Source organism: Chiloscyllium plagiosum, chromosome 14 (assembly GCF_004010195.1).
Source record: "Chiloscyllium plagiosum isolate BGI_BamShark_2017 chromosome 14, ASM401019v2, whole genome shotgun sequence".
Lineage (NCBI taxonomy): Eukaryota > Metazoa > Chordata > Chondrichthyes > Orectolobiformes > Hemiscylliidae > Chiloscyllium > Chiloscyllium plagiosum.
In genome coordinates this window covers 74,193,628-74,213,040 of record NC_057723.1, presented here as the reverse complement: position 1 = coordinate 74,213,040, position 19,413 = coordinate 74,193,628, and the positions used below count along the sequence as shown (strand labels likewise).

At 43.9% G+C, this 19,413-nt stretch overlaps 1 protein-coding gene across 2 annotated transcripts in view; it reads left to right on the top strand.

The window, feature by feature from the left end:
- jakmip2 (janus kinase and microtubule interacting protein 2) overlaps positions 1-19,413 on the top strand; it is a 278,068-nt gene that overhangs the window by 233,950 nt on the left and 24,705 nt on the right. For both annotated transcript variants that reach the window (XM_043704011.1, XM_043704012.1), the window contains exons 18-19: positions 4,085-4,138; positions 8,779-8,844. In XM_043704011.1, the coding sequence (XP_043559946.1) occupies positions 4,085-4,138; positions 8,779-8,844 (120 nt within the window). The remainder of the gene's footprint in view (positions 1-4,084; positions 4,139-8,778; positions 8,845-19,413) is intronic.

Below are 19,413 nucleotides of genomic sequence, written 5' to 3'. Positions count from 1 at the left end.
ACCCCAGAGGACAGAAGTCTACAAGCCCCATGGGGAAAACTAATTGGATAGCTCAGTCTAAGAGCCAGAACAGGGAGGAAGGTTACCATCTGTGACCAGCGTGAGTAGGTCACCTAGCCTGCATTACATTGAGTTAGTAAGAATGGCAGCTATGTGTCATTGTCATTGAACTGTGAAACAGAACAATATGAAGGGGAAGAGAGCAGTGTCATGGGATGAATTTTAGATTAATGCAGCTGGCAGCTGACGCACGCAATGATGGGTCCTGTGCCATAATTAGTTAAGATTATGTAATTCCATGTCAGACTCCTGCCAGATTACTAACAATTTGGGCCCATTCACTAGCAGAAACCTATCTGCCATCCTTGCACACTAGCCTGGTAAGGAATTATAAGACACAACCATTGGACAGCCACCTGGCATTCTGCCCAGTCATTCTCGAAATTTAATAAACATATCTCAACTGCGAGGCTACATGTCGTTCTGTCTCACCGACATGGCTTAGCATAATTAAATTAGATGTACATTTTGCTTGGTATCAAGCTTGTATTTAAATGCTATTCATGGACACATCCATTAATAATTGGATATTATCAAAAAATAAACCTTAGCTACAACTATGATTTTAAGTGTTCTTGACAGACACTTGTAGTGACTACCTTGCGATGAATTATGACACTCCCTGAATTTTGGATAGCCTACAAGAGTCTGAAGTATGTGCAGATTTGGTGAACTGATCGATCTCTGTTGAAAAGTGTGGTGCTTCCTCATGAATGACCTATGCCCGAAATGTCGACTCTCCTGCTCCTCAGATGCTGCCTGACCTGCTGTGCTTTTCTAGCACCACACTGTTTGACTGTTTGACCTCCAGCATCTGCAGTCCTCACTTTCTCCTTATCTATCTCTGTTCCCTCGCAGAATGAACCTATACCTCTCTCTGCACCAACCCCTCCCCTCAGTGTTCTAATCATGTTGTACTGCTGCAAATCGGTGAACCCAGATATCCTGACTATGTTCTATTTCCAGATTCTGAGCATTGATAGGGTAAAATGATCAAGGCTTACATCTCAGCAGACTCAATTAAAAGTATTCTTTTAACTGCTGACTATAACAGGAAACATGCAACTCTTGTTCCCTTCAACTTCAATTGGCTACTCACTGTAACATACTTTAGTTTCAAGCATTATTCTCCCAGACAGTCCCTTTAAGAAATACGTTATTATCTGTTAGGCTGACAGAGTATGTCCTCTGTGATTTTTGCAAGTCACTTTCTCTGTCCCTAAGTACACATTTCCTATGGTACAAAGATCTTACCTATGACAATGACTGGTACTATCCCCTCCCACCACACCAACCTCCGAATCTTGTGTTGATTCCACACTCTAGAGTTCATGAGTAACTCATTAATATCTGTAAGTGTTTTAGAGTCATAGAGACGGACAACATGAAACAGACCCTTCAGTCAAATTTGTCCATGTTGACTAGATATCTTAAATTAATCCAGTCCTATTTGCCTGCATTTGGCCCATATCCTTCTAAACCTTTCTTATTCATGTACCCACCCAGATGCCTTTTAAATATTGTAATTGTACCAGCCTCCACCAATTCCTCTGGCAGCTCGTTTCAAGCACGTACCACCCTCTGTGTGAAAAAGTTGCCCCTTAGGGATTTGATGCAGAAAAGTCTCAGAATCATCGGGTTAGTGGATAGTTTACCTGCTAAAGCAGTTTTCAGAATCCCATTCCCAAGAGACATGGGGTAGCTAATCCAAATGTATTGGAATCATGGCTGCTCTTTGGAATCATTTTGTGATCAGTTTAGGTCAATCCCATCAACACATGTTATTCTGTGATTTGTTTGCACTGGCTGTTTCTTGCTTAACATATTTACAGAGTCAATCCCTCATTGCCTATCTCTTTGAATAATTTTTGTTTCATCTTCCAGCTTACTATCAAAGTCCTGTGGGTTCCTATAATACAAAAAACCAGCTAATTTTAATGATTGTCAATTTATGAACTGCCTTTGTAGTATCGCCATTTGACCCTTTAATGTTGGTTCCCTTTAAGTTAAATGTGCTTTTGCTGAAGGCCAACTGTGATGTCTCTGGTTGCAATTTTTCTATTCTTTGATGTAGTTTGCACTCGTTTTGCAGTTTGTGATGTCTCTGTTGTCATGACTGCTCTTGTGACTTGGAACTAAGCAAGAAAGGTAATTAAGGAAGTGGTGTCAAATTTTTGATATCTCTCCAAAGGCTTCCAGTTCTGCAGAAGTATCACAGATGGTGATTTTATAAACCCCTACAGCAACACACAGTTTGTGCAACTTTAGATTGCAATATTGATAGTTTAAGAGGTAATGATTGAAAATATAAAATCATTTACAGATGTTTAATTTTCTTCTTTATCAATTAAGTTTGTCCTTGTCAAAAACTAGAGCAGAGGGTGGCATGGTGGCTCAGTAGTTAGCTCTGCTGCCTCACAGCACCAGGGGTGCTGGTTCTATTCCCACCTCAGTCTGCAGGGGTTTCCTCCCTCAGGTTAGGTCATTTGGTAATGCTAAATTGCTCATAGTGTTTAGGGATGTGTAAGGTGAGGTGCTTTAGCCAAGGGCAAATGTAGAGTAATAGAGGGATGTGTCTGGGTGGGTTACTTTTCAGAGGATCATTGTGGACTTGTTGGGCCAAATGGCCTATTCCACACTACAGGGATTCTATGAACACAGTTCCTTTGTCATAGCTCTTAGTACTTCATGCAAAAAAGGTTCACTTTAGAATTTAAAGTTATTCTGCAGAAAAATATACAGTCCACTTTGGACGCAGTGATGACCAAGTGATCAGTTTTTCAGAGTGTGATTTGAGGGGTGAATGTTGGTAGGTCATTCAGAGAACTCGCAGCTCTATCTCAAATGATGCAATTAGGTTTAACTTCAACTTGAACCAAGGCATTTTTCGCGTGGGGTATCCAAACAACTTTACAATGAGTCACGGAACAATATTACCTTCAGCAATGCAGTATGCCCTGAGTAACTTGGAGTCTGTAAGGGCTGCGAAGTCAGAGTCGGCAGATGAGAGACTGGAAGAGCACAGCAGGTCAGACAGTATCTGAGTCTTGATGAAGGCTCTTGAGTCAGGCTGAAACATTGAAGTTCTCTGAGTTACCCCACTTCAGTGTTATCTCAGATTCTGAGAGCAAGTGTTGGGCTGATACTTATGCCCAGACTTCTGGTGTGTAGGAAGAGTGCTCCCAAAGCACCAAGGCTCAAAATCCCAGTTTGCGGTGTCATTGACTGTGTAGAAATGATGTGTTAGATGGAAAGTAAGGCTGTTCTGCATTTTGTCCCCAGTGTCAATCTCCAAAGGGATCTTCTCACATCTCCTCCTGTCAGACACGCTTGTAACCATTCTAAGGCTGAGAATTAGAGTCAAAATGTGGGATATCATGTGTTCTGTGACTCTGAGTCACGAGGAGTTGACTGCCAACAGATTTTTATCGCATTAGTCCAGCCAAGCTCAGGGCCATGCTGTCAGCCCACCTTAATATTGGGTTCTCAAATTCACAAATATTCTGTATATGACAATTTTAAAAATGTTATCTCTATCCCAACTGCAGTCTCTTCAGGTGGAATGGAGGTTACTACCCGCACATTCTTGTGCAGTTCAGTATTTTGGAAGATCTTCTCATGACCTAGACACCAGCAAATTCTGTTTCCAGAGCCTGCTTCATGTAATAACCAAGGCAGTTCACAGGAGCATTGTCAAACAAAGTGTGACACAGAGTCGCATAATGAGTTCTTGGGTCAGATGATCAGAAGAGATAGGTTATATAGAGGGTCTTATAGAGGGAAAGTGAGTTGGAGAATAAAAGAGCCAGAGATGTTAGGCAGATTATAATCAGAATGCACCAGAGACCACAATGTTACACTATCCACCTCTCCATATTCACACCATCCGTCCCACAGCAAGCCACCTGTTCAAATTACTCTGTGGAATGCCTCCAACAAAATATTCCTGTTACATGAATGTTATTTGGTTCATGCTTTGTCACAATTAAACTAATAAACATCTTTGGAATGATTTATTTCACAGGATGTCTCCATTCATGAGCTCATTAAACAGCTGGACATACTGGGAGACAATGGGGTAAGTGTTGTCTTTCTCTCAGCGTTTTCTAATTTTAGTGAAATCTATTTACAGCAACTTCACTATTTGGGCTCTCTTTATGACTGAATGAGCCAGTCATTCCTCACTTTATTAGAACACAAACTTACATTTCATTCGTATCAACCCCCGAGAAATAACTCCGTAGAGGCCAGTATCCTGTCACCACCCTTTACTTACACATGCGCAGTAGTTGACACGGGTCTGTCTTCCTCAGAGCCAGCTGTCAGGGTGATTAGAACCTCCAACGTTCCTGTTAACATCTGCCAGACAGGGCTCCCTGATTGGACCATGTTAACAGCTCCAGTCTGAGAACTCATCTTCTATGAGTTCCGCCTGACTGACCTCATTACAATCACACACCCTGATTCATTGCTCAGTTGGTCCATAACATAGTCACAAGACGTGGACACCTCCTGCTCCTCTGAGCTGCACAACTATAGAAAGTGTTTTTTTTTAACCAACTCTCCTCATTAACAGTATACGATGTGTGCAGATATCACAGAGAGTCATAGAGATGTACAGCACGGAAACAGACCCTTTGATCCAATTCGTCCATGCTGACCAGATATCCCAACCTAATGTAGGCCCATTTGCCACCATTTAGCCCAGATCCCTTTGAACCCTTCCTATTCATATAACTATCCAGATGCCTTTTAAATGTTATAACTGTACCAGCCTCCACCACTTCCTCTGGCAACTCATCGCATTACACACACCATGCTCTCTGCAAAAACATTGCCCCTCAGGCCCCTTTTAAATCTTTCCCTTTTCACCTTAAATCTATGCTCTTTAGTTTTGGACTGCTCCACCCTGGGAACAATATCTTGTCTATTTCCCCTATCCATGTCTCTCATGATTTTATAAACCTCTATAAGGTCACCTCTCAGCCTCCGACTCTCGAGGGAAAACAGCTCTAGCCTATTCAGCCTCTCCCTATAGCTCAAACCCTCCAACCCCAGTGACATCCTTGTAAATCTTTTCTGAACCCTTTCAAGTTTCACAACATCCTTCCAATAAGAGGGAGACTAGAATTGCACACAGTATTCCAAAAGTGGCCTAACCAATGTCCTGTACAGTTGCAACATGACCTCCCAACTCTTCCACTGTATCAGATACAAACCAGGTCAAACCTGTAAGTGATGCACTCCGTGGATAGCCTGTCGACATTTTTAAGCAAAGGCTAGTAAGACTCAGAACAACTTGTCTTCAGATTCCTTTTAGTCCAGGCTGCCAGCTGACCTCTTCAGTTGAGAAAATGACAATTGCAGGCCTGAATGGTGTATGGGACCGACCATGGTTTTCATTCTGAATGGGCCTGGCGAAAACTGCCAGTTCAGCTGCCCATTGGCTGATTTAGGGTGGAGTAAAGGTGTGAAGGAACCTAGCCTTCAGTCACGGTGAAGGTGGTAGGTCAATGCCCACTCTGCACCTGTGTGAGCAAATCTGAAGCTTTACTGTTGTCTGAAGAAGAGTTGATTCTAAATAAAAACCAGGTCAGAAGTCACACAACCCCAGGTTATAGTGCAACAGATTCATTTGGAATCACAAGCTTTCAGAGCATTGCCCCTTCATCACGTGATTTCACCTGATGAAGGGATGGTGCTCTGAAAGCTTGTGATTCCAAATGAACCTGTTGGTTTATAACCTGGTGTTGTGTGACTTCTCCAGGTCAGAAGTCACACAACCCCAGGTTATAGTGCAACAGATTTCACCTGATGAAGGGATGGTGCTCTGAAAGCTTGTGATTCCAAATGAACCTGTTGGTTTATAACCTGGTGTTGTGTGACTTCTGACCTTGTCCACCCCAGTCCAACACCAGCACCTCCAAATCAGGGAAAAATGAAACAGCGTTCCCTTATCCCCAGAGGCAAGTCAGCCTATTGATTGGATAGGCTATGATTTTAATATTCAAATTGATTTAGTCTTCTCCCACCTTTGGGTCTCTTGTTGCCGACAGAGTTGGAAGGAGCCTGGTTTTCCAGTTGCTCTCCAGAAACCAGATTAAAGTGAAGAGGGTTCATTCCTGCAGGCCCATCCCATTTCCTTTCCCGTGAGGAAGTGTTGGATTTCTCTGTGGATGCCTCACTCTGCGATGGGTGCAGGAATGACCTCTCCCACATTGTGTGTTTCCCTGCACCAGTGGGTGGGCAAGATGCACTGGGGCCTTCGTTGGCAGCCAAAGGTTACCTGTGAGTGAGGCAGGAAGAGGCCTTGGCTGGATTATTTTGCCTTCGCTACTGGGCAAGACCTGACAAGTTATTACACTGCCAATGGAAAAGTGCTCTGAAAGCTAATGCTACCAAATAGAACTGTTGGACTATAACCTTGTGTTGTGTGATTTTTAACATTGTCCACCCCAGTCCAACACCAGGTCCTTCACGCAATAGAAAGGTGCTGAACGTGTTTGTGCATCTGCATGAGAGAGAGAATCTATACCTTTCCACTTCTTGCATTGTGCCTGAATAGAATAGAATAGAATTCCTATAGTGTAGAAACAGGCCCTTCTGCCCAACAAGCCCACACCGACCCTCCAAAGAGTAACCCACCCAGACCCATTCCCCCTATCCTATTACTCTACTTTTCCCCTGAATAATGGCCCTAATCTACAAATCCCTGAACACTATGGGCAATTTAGCATGGCCAATTCACCCTGACCTGCACATCTTTGGATTGTGAGAGGAAAACGAAGCACCCGGAAGAAGCCCACGCAGATGCGGGGAGAATGTGCAAACTCCACACAGACAGTGTGGAGTTTGCACATTCTCCCCGTATCAGTGTAGGGTTTCCACTGGGTGCTCCGGTTCCCTCCCACAATCCAAAGATGTGCAGGTTTGGGTGGATTGGCCATGCTAAATTGCCCCATAGTGCCCAGGGACGTGCAGGCTAGGTGAATTAGCTATGGGAAATGCAAGGTTACAGGATAAGGCTGGGTTGGATGCTCTTCAGAAAGTCAGTGCGGACTTGATGGACTGAATGGCCAGCTTCTTCCCCCCCCCCCCCCCCCCCCCCCACCCTCTGTAGGGATGCGATGAAGTTAGGAAATGGAGGAGTGGAGACAGAAACTAGTGATCTCCCCTGCATCACTTATACCTTGTGCTGTTGCATGCAGACAGTAACACATAGGCTTTGTTTAAACTGAAGCAGACATTAGACAAAACTTTATCGGCTGCACACAATACTTTCCAAAAGGGAAATGCATCATTAGCTGGTTGCAACATATGATTAAGAATCATCATCACAGTGCCAACTGTTTTGTTCTGTGGCTACACCCTGCAAATTTAATTTCCTCCTTCAGCATTAGCTGTGACAGGATTTCAATATCCCAGCTGGCAGCAGCACACATAGAAATGCTCGAAAGGAAAATCCAGGTCACATTTTCATTGTCAATTCATTCTTCGTCAAGGAATTGTCAGCTGACAGCCAACAGGTGACTACTGGTGACTAACTCAGTGATTAGCACTGCTGTCTCACAACACCAGGGACCCGGGTTCGATCCCAGCCTCGGGCGACTGTCCTTTTGACTCCCAAGAGTATATCCACCATCTCCATGACACAGGTCAGGAGTGGGACAGGACGCTCACCATTTGCCTGGATTGGTTCAACTCCAACAACATTGAAGAAACAGAGTTTTAAAGCAATGTATTTAATCAGTGACCAATCCTCCACTTAAAACATTCACTCCCTCTGCTACTTCTGCACAGAAGCAGCAGTGTGTACCATGTACAAGATGCAGTAACCCTACAGTGTGGAAGCAGGCCAGTCAAACATGGTGTCCACACTGACCCCAGAAAAGCGTCCCACCTAGACCCACCCACTATCCTATCCCTGCATTTTTCATGGCCAAACCATCCAGCCTTGGGCACCACAGGACAATTTAGCACAGCCAATCCACCGAACCCATACATCTTTGGAAACCAGAGCAAACTCACGCAGACACTGGGAGAATGTGCAAGCTCCACACAGACAGTTGCCCGAGGCCAGAACCAAACCTGGGTCCCTAGCGCTGTGAGGCAGCAGTGCTAACCACTGAGCCACCATATCGCTTATCAAGACTCCATTGACATATCCTGCCAACCCAAAACCTCTACCTAGTTGGACAGGGAGAGCAGGCCACCAGAACACAATTACATGTCGGTTCCTCTCCAAGTCACTCACACACATTTCTGACTTGGATCTATAACACTGTTCTTTCACTGTCACTGAGTGAAAATCCTGAATATTCCTTTCCGAAGGCAATGTACATGCAACAATCCCATGGACATCTGCAGTTCCAGAAGGCAGGTCACATCTTCTGAATGTGGTGGTGCTGGTGTTGGACTGGGGTGGACAAAGTTAAAATTCACACAACACCAGGTTATAATCCAACAGGTTTATTTGGAAGTGCAAGCTTTCAGAGTGCTGCTCTTTCATCAGGTGGTTAGTCTAGCTAGAAAGCTTGTACTTCCAAATAAACCTGGTGTTGTGTGATTTTCAAAATCTTTTGGAGGCCAAATAGAGATGGGCAACTAAAGTTGACCTTGCTTGTGATTCACATACCTCATGAAAGAATAAACAAATCTCTCTGTACAATGCCTGTATTTCTCCATAAGTCAACATTTATTTTTAATTTTATTTTCTAGAATCTGAGAAACGAGGAGCAAGTGGCAATTATCCAGGCGAGCACGGTGCTGTCTCTGGCAGAAAAGGTAGAGTTGGATTATTGTTTAAGGACTAATCCTCTGAGGAAATGACATCTTAAATAAGCATGGAAAGATCCTGCAATGTGTTGTGCCTAGACAATGAGCAAAATCGCTCAGGAAACTTGACAAGTTGCAAGCTCAAAGCCGTGACAATCTAAGACATTATATCTTTAGCTGAAGAAGAATGCTCTGCTGATGCAGTAAAAGTTTATTGGACTGATTTAATGGGATGGCGTAAGGAGAGGCTGAATTGTTTAGTGTTCCTAAGTTTGGAAGATTGAGGGGGTGGATCTCATAGAGAAATTCTAAGAGGACTTGAAGGGTAGATACATGAAGGACACTCCCGATAGTGAGAGGGGCCAGTAGCAGTGGTCACAGTGTAAGGATATGAGATAAACCATTTATGACTGAGATGTGAAATTTCCTAACCCAGAGAGTCTGCGGATTTCGTTTCCACAGAAAGTAATCGAGGCCAAAACATCGAATAATTTCAAGGTGGTGTTGGATTTGGCAGTTAGCCCAATAAAGGAACAAAGGCACAGGCTAATGGGTTGGATGATCAGCCATGATCAAAATGAATGGCAGAACAGGATCAAAGGGCAGAATGGCCCACTCCTCATATTTTCCATGTCTCTACATTATTCCACCCCTAATAATCATCTCCAATTTCTAAGGCAAAGTCTCTGGTTAGGCAAGTAGACAGTCAATGCTTGCTTGTACTTAGGAGTAATGTTGTGCTCCAGCACTTCCAGTACGGAGTAGCACTCACAGGAAGCACATAGTAAATTGTCAGCACTAAGCTTGTGGCCTGTAATTCCATCTTCATTGAGCTCTGCTCATTATCTAAGTCAAAAAGTGTGAAAAAGCACAACTGGTCAGGCAACATCCGAGGAGCAGGAGAGTCATCTGTCCTGTTCCTCAGATGCTACCTGACCTGCTGTGTTTTTCCAGCACCACACCTTTTAACTCTGATCTCTAGCATCTGCAGTCCTCACTTTCCCCCTGCTCATACCTAACTGCTCAGTTAACTCAGTTGATGAGATGCTGAGGAAGCGGTGCAAAATAATGATGGCAATGCTGTGGTATAGTCCTCATTAAGTCAGAATTCTCTTCAATTTGACATTAAGGTCCAAAAATCTAAGTTTGGCATCAAAGATGTTAGCCTGCCTCAATATTTCTTTCTGACCCTTCAGCTGTGTGTTTAAGATGCAGCTGGCCATATACTATCTGAATGTGAAGTGGAGCACTTATCAGTCTCTGGATTAAAAACGTTAAACATTGATACGAAAACATTGGTTTATCTGAAATGTTGCTGACCTCGTACTCATACACAATAAGCACCTTTAAGCTGTCATCACAAATCTGAGCCATAAATCTGAATCTTCATGAATAAATAATAACTCCATGGCCTTGCCCCAGTATCCACATGAAAGACTGTGTTTGCCGTACTTGGTCAAGTCCCTATCCCACTCACTACCTTCCATTCATCTTCATCTTTCTTGGCCCCATATTCTGGAACACTCTCTCAATTTCTCTGTATGTCTCTCCCTTTCTCGCTCGCTATCTCTCACTCTTGTCTTCTCTCTCTCTTTTCACCCTCTTTCATTCTCTCTCTGTCACTTTGCACTCCTTCCCTGCCAACCTCATCTTCTCTTTGAGTTTGCCAAATAACCATCACCTCTAACTTTCTGCGTGTTAACCCAAACTTGCCATTTCCATTCTATAAACTTCTTCAAAGAAAAATAACATCTCAGGCAAGAGATGACCATCTGTTCATTTTGTCAGCTGGTCAATAGGAAGGGGACGGTAATGATTTTTTGGGGGGGAGTGGCCATCACAGCTACTGGTGCAGGTTCAGGAAAGGAAGGCATTGCAAATGATTCTTTAGCTACAATTACACAGGTAAGAACTGAAGGACATGAGAGAGACCCAGATACATGGCAATAGGAGGAGAAGGTTGGTGTGGCCAACTGTGTCTGACTGCAGACAGGCCAGGCAGGGCCATGAAGGAACCATTAGGACATTGTCTGTGACTTTGTAAGGACTGTTTTGACTCTATGCCAAGGTTGGGGAAACGTAATTGGAAACATTCAAATATTGAGTTGTGAGAAAGATGGGATCAGGTTTGCAAGGCAACAACACATTCAAGGACGTTGTAGAAGGAAGGCGAGTTGAGGATGGGACATTATTTGGAAGGACGTTAGGGGTCCAGGGTTGGATTTCTAGAAGAGTTGTAATGACAAATTTAAATGCTAACTCTTGAAGCCATTAACAATGTCAACTACCATACAGGCCAGGAGGGGAGGATGGGTGATCAGTACTTTACTGGGAATAGGATCAAGGGGACAGGTGGTGGGTCTCATGATGAGCTCAGAGAGGGTATGAAGGGAAATAGGAGAGAAATGGGAGAAAGATTCAAGTTCAGAGCTTGGAAAGGAACAGGTGATAGAGCATGTTTGGCCAGGCAGGTTGTGGAAGTGAGAGATGGCTAATTATCAGATTGGTCTCAATTTGGTAGCAAGAATCTCCTCATCCCTACTTTTGGAGGTGGGGGATGCGGGGGGAAGGGTCTGAGAATACAATCTGCAATTGAGAAAGTAAGAAGGAGATTATCCGAAATAACGCACAGGTATGGCACTCAGTTCGTTCACTTAGATCTGGCGGCGAATGGCTTTTCCAGATGTTCACCTTGACCTTTGAATTTTGCATCCCTGGATGTAAGGGGGCAGCAATAGAAGTCAGACCAGATTGAATGGCCAGAGTGAAAGAGGGTACTGGTTTCATAGAATCCCTGCAGTGTGGAAATAGGCTATTTGGCCCAAGTCCACTCTGAATGTCTGAAGAGCATCTCACCCTGACTCAGCCTACTACCCTTTCCCTGTAACTCTGCATTTCCCATGGCTAATAAGTAAGTAAGTTAGTAAGTTTGCAGATGACACCAAAATTGGAGGTGTAGTGGACAGCGAAGAGGGTTACCTCAGATTACAACGGGATCTTGAACCAGATGGGCCAATGGGCTGAGAAGTGGCAAATGGGTTTAATTCAGATAAATGCGAGGTGCTGCATTTTGAGAAAGCAAATCTTAGCAGGACTTATACACTTAATGGTAAGGTCCTAGGGAGTGTTGCTGAACAAAGAGACCTTGAAGTGCAGGTTCATAGCTCCTTGAAAGTGGAGTCGCAGGTAGATAGGATAGTGAAGAAGGCATTTGGTATGCTTTCCTTTATTGGTCAGAGAATTGAGTACAAGAGTTGGGAGGTGATGTTGCGACTGTACAGGACATTGGTTAGGCCACTGTTGGAATTTTGCATATAATTCTGGTCTCCTTCCTATCGGAAAGATGTTGTGAAACTTGAAAGGATTCAGAAAAGATTTACAAGGATGTTGCCAGGTTTGGAGGATTTGAGCTTTAGGGAGAGGCTGAACAGGCTGGGGCTGTTTTCCCTGGAGCGTCAGAGGCTGAGGGGTGACCTTATGGAGGGGCATGGATAAGGTAAATAGGGGTCAGGGAGTCCAGAACTAGAGGGCATAGGTTTAGGGTGAGAGGAGAAAGATGTAAAAGAGACCTACGGAGCAACGTTTTTACACAGAGGGTGGTACGTGTATGGAATGAGCTGCAAGAGGAAGTGGTGGAGGCTGGTACAGTTGCAACATTTAAGAAGCATTTAGATGGGTATATGAAAAGGAAGGGTTTGGAGGGATATGGGCTGTGTGCTGGCAGGTGGGACTAGATTAGGTTGGGATATCTGGTCGGCATGGATGGATTGGACCGAAGGGTCTGTTTCCGTGCAGTACATCTCTATGACTCTGTGACTCTATCCCTAGACACTATGGGCAATCTAGCATGACCAATCCACCTAAACTAGAGGAAACCCACACAGATGCAGGGAGAACTTGTAAACTCCACACAGATGGTCACCTGAGGCTGGAATTGAACCTGAGTCCCTAGTGAGGCAGCAGTGCTAACCACTGACCCATTGTGCCACCCCAACGGGGATGTTTCAATGGGGACTAGAACGTCATTGGTGGAAGTGTGGGTGCTGAGTAACAGGGATTGTGGTGAACACAGTGATGGAGGCTAGAAGGTTTGGACTTTAGAAGTGCATTTGTAAGGGAATTGTCAGTTGTTTTTTCCCAAAACGGATACAAAAGAAGGAGGTAGGGTTAGAGTGTAGATAGCGAATTTTGAGAAGATTTGTAGCCCAGGTTGAGGTTTTGGATGTCAGTTTGCTCGCTGAGCTGCCAGGTTTATTTCCAGACGTTTTGTTACTCTACTAGGTAACATCTTCAGTGGGCCTCAGGCGAAGCAATTTTGAAAATTCTTGCTTTCTATTATATGTTTGGGTTTCTTTGGGTTGGTGATATCATTTCCTGTGGTGATGTTATTTCCTGTGGTGAAGTCACTTCCTGTTCCTTGTCAGTTTGCTCGCTGAGCTGCCAGGTTCATTTCCAGACGTTTTGTTACTCTACTAGGTAACATCTTCAGTGGGCCTCAGGCGAAGCAATTCTGAAAATTCTTGCTTTCTATTATATGTTTGGGTTTCTTTGGGTTGGTGATATCATTTCCTGTGGTGATGTTATTTCCTGTGGTGAAGTCACTTCCTGTTCCTTTTCTCAGGGGGTGGTAGATGGGGTCTAGGATGTAGACGTATGGAATAGTGAACAGTCTGAGGAAGTGCTCAGAGCTTGCACCCTATAAGAAAGTGAGGACTGCAGATGCTGGAGATCAGAGTCGTGGAGTGTGGTGCTGGAAAAGCACAGCAGGTCAGGCAGCATCTGAGGAGCAGGAGAATCGACGTTTCGGGCATAAGCCCTTCATGTGCCCTTCATAAACCCTTTAAGGGGGACACGGTGGCACAGTGGTTAGCATTGCTGCCTCACAGCGCCAGAGACCCGGGTTCAATTCCTGACTCAGCCGACTGACTGTGTGGAGTCTGTACATTCTCCCCGTGTCTGCGTGGGTTTCCTCTGTGTGCTCTGGTTTCCTCCCACAGTCCAAAGATGTGCAGGTCAGGTGAATTGGCCGTGCTAAATTGCCCATAGTGTTAGGTAAAATGGGTAAATGTAGGGGAATTGGTGGGTTGCACTTCAGCGGGTTGGTGTGGACTTGTTGGGCCGAAGGGCCTGTTTCCACATTGTAAGTAATCTAATCTAAAAGTAATCTAATCTAAAATCTAATGATGAGATTCAGCTCCATCACCCTTAAGCTTACACCCTGTTCACTTTTACTTCATATGAACAACATCAGCAAGACAGCTTATAAGAGACTAATCATCTTGTTCACCTCCTCCACCCTCTGCGGTTGAACCTCATTCTTATATATCCTGTCCATTGTAGAAGGAAGTAAACTGATTGAACACTTTGATCTTTTGAACCCTTCTATTAACTTGTTGCTTTGTCTCTCTCTTCAAGAAAATGAGCCTAAATGGATACAAGCTTTGAACAAATATCTACTGGGTGCATATATTTTGTGATTACTTTAACACATGTTTTTACTATGAAAGAGGAATTATATCCTCACATGTACGAGATGACATAGCAAGCAATATTGTGTGTGCATCTTCCTTTGATCAAGAGATTAAGGAAATATCTCAGTGTAGAATTGGAGTGACCAACCATAAATCAATTCCTTTCAACCACATATAAATCAAAAAGATTTATAAATACTGTAGTTCCAGTCTCTCATTTATTAAGTCAGCAACCCAAATGGCATTTTGTGAAAATTTGGCTCTTCTATTCCATTTTTTGTATGGAAATCCAGAGTTGTTATTTTCAAATGCAAATTGTTTAATTTAATTTTTTGTACGTTTCAAGCTATTTTCCAGGAATAACAAACCTAATTGATTGGCAGCTTTCATGGTACTCCAGCAGGCAGGGTTAATGAGAAGTTAAGGATGTGGTGCTCTCTAGTGGCTGTGGAATAGAATTGGCAACAACTCTCTCTCTCCCTCCCTGTGTCTCTCTGTTTCTCTCTCTCTCTCTATCTGTCTCTCTCTCTCTCTGTTGTTGTCTCTGTCTGTCTCTGTATCTGCCTCTCCCCCTTTCTCTTTCCCACTCTCTCTTTCTCTCTCTCTTTCTGTCTCTCTTTCTCTCTCTCGCTCTCTATCTCTCTGTCTCTGTTGTTGTCTCTGTCTGTCTCTGTATCTGCCTGTCCCCCTTTATCTTTCCCTCTCTCTCTCTTTCTCTATCTATCTCTCTGTCTCTGTCTCTCTCTGTCTCTCTCTCTTTCTGTCTCTCTTTCTCTCTCTCGCTCTCTGTCTCTCTCTGCTTCTCTCTCTCTCTGCTTCATGTTGGCACTTTATGAACACTTTCAGAGTGTACCTGAACTTGACTTGTCAATTCCTGGAGGCTCCATTGCATGTCCTCTCTCCGCCAACCTAGTCAAAAGAAAGAAACATTTTTCTCAATTTTCAACATTTTTAATCAGTCATAAATTTTGTTTCTAAGCCCCAAACATCCCGAAGGTGCAACTTTCTGCGCTTGTATGTCACTTTTTCCCTCTTTACTGAACAATGCGAGAACAGATGGTTGTTATCTACAGACCAAGTGCTCTTTGCAAATTTTGAATTCAGAACTTTGGATGTTTTCGTCCCGCAGTTTATCAGGTTCCCTGCCCAGCAGTCTGATTAATGTTCCCTTCTTAAAGGGATCCAGCTGTAAGCCGTAACTCCAGTACTCTCTGTTAAAAGATGGCTTGAGCCTGAAATTGAGTTTCATGCAAGCCCAGAGAAATGAGAAATAAGAAATAACTTTGTAAACATGGAAGTGGTGTCAGTAATTGCTTGTCTTGGCAGCCTAGCCTATTATGAAGGTTAGTACAATGCAGGCATTAATGTGGAAAAGACATGTGCAAGCAATTATCCATCCACAACAAATAAACAGTTTGGATTAATAACTGGAAAACACAATAGCGCTCAGCAGCAAATCTAAAGTAATTTCGGAAGTGGGAACCAGCAGGCACTGCACATAAGTCAACGTTTGTTCAAATAATCGAAAACAGAAAAGAGACTTTGGAACATAGAAGCATAGAAAACACAATCAGAAATAGGCGTTCAGCCCATCAAGTTTTCTCTGCCATTCAGTGTGATCATGGCTAATCCTTGATCTCAGTTGTTAAGATTTCCCCCCACATCCTGGATTACAACTTGACCTTAGGTGAGGTTCATAGAATCCCTGCAGTGTGGAAACAGAATATTTGGCCCAACGCTGAAGAGCATCCCACCTTGACCCAAGCCCCTACCCTATATTTTCCATGCCTAACATACCTAACCTTCACATCCCTGGACTGTGGGAGGAAGCCAGAGCACCCGGAGGAAACCCGCACAGACACAGGGAGAATGTGCAGACTCCAACAGTCGCCTTGAGGCTGGGATTGAACCCAGGTCCCTGCCACTAAGAGGCAGTAATGCTAACCACTGAAACACCATGCCACCCCTTTTCAGGTTCAGACAAAACACCCCAAATTGTCAAATTCCCAGGTGATGTTGCTGTTCTTGGTTAGTCACCCACCCTTCGGTGGCAACAAAGTTGATTTAGAAAATATCCCTTTCCTTGTGGATAACAGATCCAAATGAAGTTATATTTTAAACAGAGCCAGTTTGACCAGGTTTGCTTAAATTAACAAAACTGAAAATGTGTTGCTGGAAAAGCGCAGCAGGTCAGGCAGCATCCAAGGAGCAGGAGAATCGACATTTCGGGCATGAGACCTTCTTCAGGAATCCAGCATCTGCAGTCCTCACTTTCTCCTTAAATTAACAAAAGGCTGAGTTTACTCATTACAAAATATGAGAAGAAATGATAATGCATACACACAGAGTAGAAATATGGATCAGTTTTGGGTGGCACAGTGGCTTGCACTCGGGACTTGGGTTTGATTCCAGCCTCGGGCGACTGTCTGTGTGGAGTTTGCACATTCTCCCCGTGTCTGCGTGGGCTTCCTCCGGGTGCTCTGGTTTCCTCCCACAATCCAAAAACGTGCAGGTTAGGGTGGATTGGCCATGGGAAATTGCCCCATTGTGTTCAGGGTGAGTGGGTTAGCCAGGGGAAATGCAGGGTTATAGGGAGGGGGCAGGATGCTCTTGAAAGGGTCAGTGTGGATTCAATGGGTCGTATGGCCTGCTTTTGCTCTGTAGGGATTTTGTTCTATAAAAAGTTTTAAAAGTACAACTCAGTCTCTGAATTGTTCATGAACAGCACACAGGTGGTGATGTGCCTGCTATTGAATGATATCAGTGGTATTGTCATTGGCTGTTGAGGCAATCGATTTCATGATTTTTGGTCTGATGGGTTAGCCGATATTCTATTGTCCTTTTGACAGTGACCAAATTCAGAGTGAGAGAGAGAGGGAGAGGGAGAATTTTTCTCGCTCTTGACTGCTGTGCAGGGGTGGTTAAAATGGTTTCTCTCAATACTGTGGTATTCAGAGCATTCTAGACTAGACCCACCAGTATGTCTGGCTAATGGTGTATGCTGACTAATATCGCAGTTGGTTTCAAACCCTTTTATTTTAACCTTATTCTTGGAGGGTAAAACAAAAGCATCTCTGAGCGATAACTTACTGCTGACGTGGAGGTTAGTCACACACCCCCCCCAGCCCACCTCGCTATCACTTCTTGTAATGACTGTGTTATTTCACTGACATACTACTTCTGGTCCGTTCCATCGACTTCACACACGACTGTGCCAGACGGTCACTCCATTTGCATCACAGTATTTGTTCTTTCTGTGGGCAAAAAAAAAGTTGATTTGAAATAAAATGTTAAAAATGTCTTGTAAATACTTTGGGACTCTGACTCATCTCCCAGATGATCTGGGAATCTATTTCTTTTTTTTGATTATATACTCAGTGGCTTGGCCTTCACAGATCCCTGTGATGGAGAATTCCTCAGCTTTCACCACCCTCTGAGAGAAGGTATTTCTCCTCATCTGAATCCGAAATGATCTATCCCGTCTCCTGAGGCTGTGCTTCCATGTACTGGAACCCCCCCACCAAGGGAAAGTCATGCCTGCATCTGTCAGAAATATATCCACTTTAGTGATATCCTGTCTAATCTTTCTTAATTCTAGTGAATACAGACTCCTATGATGGCCCTGCCATTGCAGGAGTCAGTGTGGTGAACCACACACTCTGAGGCAAGTATATCCTTTCTTGGGTAAACAAGCCAAAAATGCATGCAATACTCCAAGTGTGGTCTCACCAAAGGCCTGTAGAGCTGCAGGAAGATATTTCTCCTCCTGTGTTCAAATGCTTATGACTGAGATGACATATGAATAGAATTTCATAGAATCCCTACAGTGTGGAAACAGGCCATTTGATCCAACAGGACCCAGCACGGTGGCTCAGTGGTTAGCACTGCTGTCTCACAGCAACAGAGTCCCAGGTTCAATTCCAGCCTCTGGCGACTGTCTGTGTGGAGTTTGCACATTCTCCCTGTGTCTGTGTGAGTTTCTTCTAGGTGCTCCAGTTTCCTCCCACAGTCCAAAGATGTGCAGGTCAGGTGAATTGGCCATGCTAAATTGCCCATAGTGTTAGGTGTATTAGTCAGAGGGAAATGGTCTAGGAGGGTCTGTGTAGTCTTGTTGGGCTGAAAGGCCTGTTTCCACACTGTAGGGAATCTAATCAAGTCTGCACCAACCCTCTGAAGAGTAACCCACCCAGATCCATTCCCCCTATCCTAATGCTCTACATTTACCCCTGACTAATGCACCTAACCTGAACACTTTCAGCAATTTACCTAACCTCCACATCTTTGGATTGTGAGAGGAAACCAACACAGACACGGGGAGAACATGCAAACTCCACACAGTTGCCCAAGGATGGAATCGAACCCAGGTCTCTGGCACTGTGAGGCACCAGTGCGAGGCACTGAGCCACCATGTCACCCATAGAAATATGTGTCCAATGCATGGAATATCTACAGTGGGTTTAGCGCTGCCAGGATGATTAGTGATGATATTAATTACTCTATCAGATGTTTTGCTCCAACCTGACCCTGTCTGTTCCTTATCAGTTTAGGAAATTGTTATTAAGGGAATGGCACAACCTTTCCTACCCCATCACCAGCCCCACAACCCCTTTGCCCCTTACAGATCAAGTGATTCAGGCAGTTCGATTCACCGTTTATGGAAAGGCATCGGCTAAAACATCATATGACACTTTAATGTCAATCACATCATCACCCTTGTGTGTGCTTGTTTGTATTGGAAGTTCAGTGATGTAAGATCACTGGACAGGTAGATAAGAAAGTACTCTGTCACTCAACCAAGGTAAAGGACTTACTGCACCCTGCACTTGTTAAATGCCTCCATTATCGTTTCTGACAATTCATTCTGAGTGACATTGAGAAAAACATTTTAACATTTATCTGAAATGTTCACTATTGTAAATTGAATTTAAGCCACCATGTCTCATTGCCATGTTGTAATTTGAGGTGATGGTGTGTGTTACGATCAGATGAGGAATTGCCAAATACTTAGTGGCCTCTTCTCCCTCTCCTCAGTTAACTGCATCAGTTTTCTTTTGTTTGAAAGGATGGAATTTGCAAAATGAGTGAATGTCTAACTATTGATGTTCTG